Source organism: Akebia trifoliata, chromosome 5, assembly GCF_017979445.1.
Source record: "Akebia trifoliata isolate Shusen 1 chromosome 5, ASM1797944v1, whole genome shotgun sequence".
Classification (NCBI taxonomy): Eukaryota; Viridiplantae; Streptophyta; class Magnoliopsida; order Ranunculales; family Lardizabalaceae; genus Akebia; species Akebia trifoliata.
In genome coordinates, this window is record NC_141379.1 from 33,675,167 (window position 1) to 33,677,794 (window position 2,628).

Here is a 2,628-nt window from a genome sequence, read left to right on the forward strand (position 1 = left end):
TGGTTGAGTCGAGGTTCAAACGGACCCTGGAGGCCCAAATATATCAAATGTTATTCATTGATCATCAATTGGTACCAAAGTTGACCGGTACCATACGATTGTTTTTGTTTTTAACTTACTGAACATTTGGGTTAATTAGATATTCAATTTAGTTAAACACCAACCAAACTTTGAATGATTTATTTTGCCTAGAATGTGGTAGTTCTTGTGCTTGCCTAACGTTGGCAAATACTCTCTATCGTTGATTCAAATTCAAAATTTAAGATTTGCTCCACAAAATCCTTCTTTTGTTTTTCATGTTTATTTTCCTAAGAAGGTTTGACCCTACTATTCTTATCGTTTTGCTCCTATCAACTACAACACAACAACAACCAAAAAACAAAAAAAACCCCAATAACTATAACCCAACATTTTAATGGGGGTATCTGAATTTGATTTAGAATTTTAGCACTCAAGTCTGACAAAGAGAGAGAAATAATTATTATTATTGTAAGAGGAGCAATAGCATCATCTTTTGCAAATTTTAAGGGAAATTGAACAAATCATATTCTCCAATTGATTGTTTGAATCTGAAGTCATGTCATTTTATTGCTGCGAGAGTGCTCATATCCACTTTCTCTCTACCTCAATTCAATTCATGTTCTTTTGAGTCTTCATCTCCCTCTTTTACAACCTTAACTTACAAGTTCCTTCTAATCGCCCTTCTTTTCAAATAACCAATCATCTCCATCTACTTTCTCAAACCAACCTTAATCTTTAATCCTTGATCATCATTCTTACATCCCAACTGTTGATAGTGCCTTGGGATTCCCACCTCACAAATCTCCCCAAAAAAAAAATGGTCGAGAACCTAGGGGCAAGGAGTTGTGATGATGGTATTGAAAAAGGAAGAACCTTCGGTTTCATCCATGTGTTCCCATATCATAATTCTTTGAAAAATAGAAAGAAAGAATAAAAGGAGATATGGTCTTTCCATTGATGACAACTAACCATGTCCTTTTCCTTCTCACATGATCAAATCACATGCTTTATAAGTCCCTCCCTCCCCACAACTTCACATATTCACACAAACCATGAAACTCTCACTTGTTTAATTCATCTTCCTTGGTCTTTTTTTTGTTTCTAACGTCCCTAACATTCCTATCTCATTCCCCATCACTTCACTCCTCATTCTGATCCAACTCCCTCACTAATTCCACAATGTCCACCTCCAAAACCTTAGATAAACCCTTCAAAGTCGACAAAACGGGTTTTACTCTAATCAAACCAAACATATCTAAATCCCAACCAAGTGAGAGAAGAGGGCGTCGAAAACAAGCAGAGCCGGGGAGGTTTATTGGTGTGAGGCGACGGCCTTGGGGCCGATACGCTGCCGAAATTAGAAATCCTACAACCAAGGAGAGACATTGGCTCGGTACCTTTGACACTGCCCATGAAGCAGCTCTTGCTTATGACAAGGCTTCCCTCTCCATGAAGGGAGCCCAAGCAAGAACCAACTTCATCTACGCTGAAAACACCCCATGTCACTCTCTCCTTGCACCTTTTGATGCTAAAACCTTGCTACCATCACCACAACTCCTCACTAGTCCTCAAACCAAACAACCCATCAATCATAACCACCCATTTCAACTGGATGACCCGTATCTGGAACCCATCCAATCCAATCAGGCCACATGTACCCAAACTTCAAATGGATCTTCCACCAATAACAATATTAACAACTTTTTCTTCTCTAATGACTCTGGGTCAGGCTATTTAGGGAGCATAATTCCTGATCACTACTTGAAACCAAATTATAACCCAAACCCAATCAACGCAAGCTTTAAAAATTGCAGTTTTAGTAGCTCTAATGTTCAAAGCTTTTGTTCAACTGACCCAATAGTGACACCATTGGACACATTAAGAGAATCATCAAAGGCTTCAAACTTAGATAACTTTGCTTACTTTGACGAGCATAATTATGGAATTCGGGCTGATGAACATACATTGGAGATGAATTGCTATGAACTGGCGAGCTCAGCTATCAACAACCCGCTAACGATGGAAGATGGATGCATGGGAGCTTTATATCCAATTTTCGATGACCCTATCAAAAATCTTGATTATGGGTTCATATCTCCAGACTTTTACTCTCCATCATTCTTCTTTTAAGTGATGTATTAGATCTTGGTTGCTCTTTTGAAGTCTGTTTGAAGTTCTTGAACTAAGCTTATTAGTAATTCTCGTTTCTTTAATGACGTTTGATGAAAAAAAAAAAAAAAAACACCTTCCTCACAAACTTTTTCCTCACCGGATTCGAGATCGATCAATTTTACAAAACTACCCTCGTTAGGCTACACATGTCACACAATGGAGAGCCTATGAACGTCATGATAAAAAATCTCTAAATAAAAAATTTCTCACGTTTGATGCAAGTATATATGGGGACCAATGTTTTGAGAACCAAAAATTTGTTAATTTGATTAGATCATGGTTGGATCCTGATTAAATCATTAAAGAAGTTGAAAAATATAATGACTTTTTAAAATTACCTTTTAATTGGGTGTTTTAAGATGGCAAAGTATTTTTGCAAAAATTATTAAACCCAACATATTTTTATTATATTTATGAAGATATGGTGATATATCT

The 2,628-nt window shown here is 36.8% G+C and overlaps 1 protein-coding gene across 1 annotated transcript; it reads left to right on the plus strand.

The window, feature by feature from the left end:
• Positions 1-1,139: 1,139 nt before the first annotated feature.
• Positions 1,140-2,151, plus strand: LOC147402406 (ethylene-responsive transcription factor FZP-like). The gene has a single exon (XM_086444491.1). It carries the CDS (start codon positions 1,201-1,203, stop codon positions 2,149-2,151), a length of 951 nt encoding a protein of 316 aa, XP_086300617.1. The 5' UTR covers positions 1,140-1,200.
• The last annotated feature ends 477 nt before the right edge of the window (positions 2,152-2,628 follow it).

Bases quoted from the DNA above. Each gene is read 5' to 3' on its own strand.
- LOC147402406 (XM_086444491.1), top strand. From the start codon at position 1,201: ATGTCCACCTCCAAAACCTTAGATAAACCCTTCAAAGTCGACAAAACG.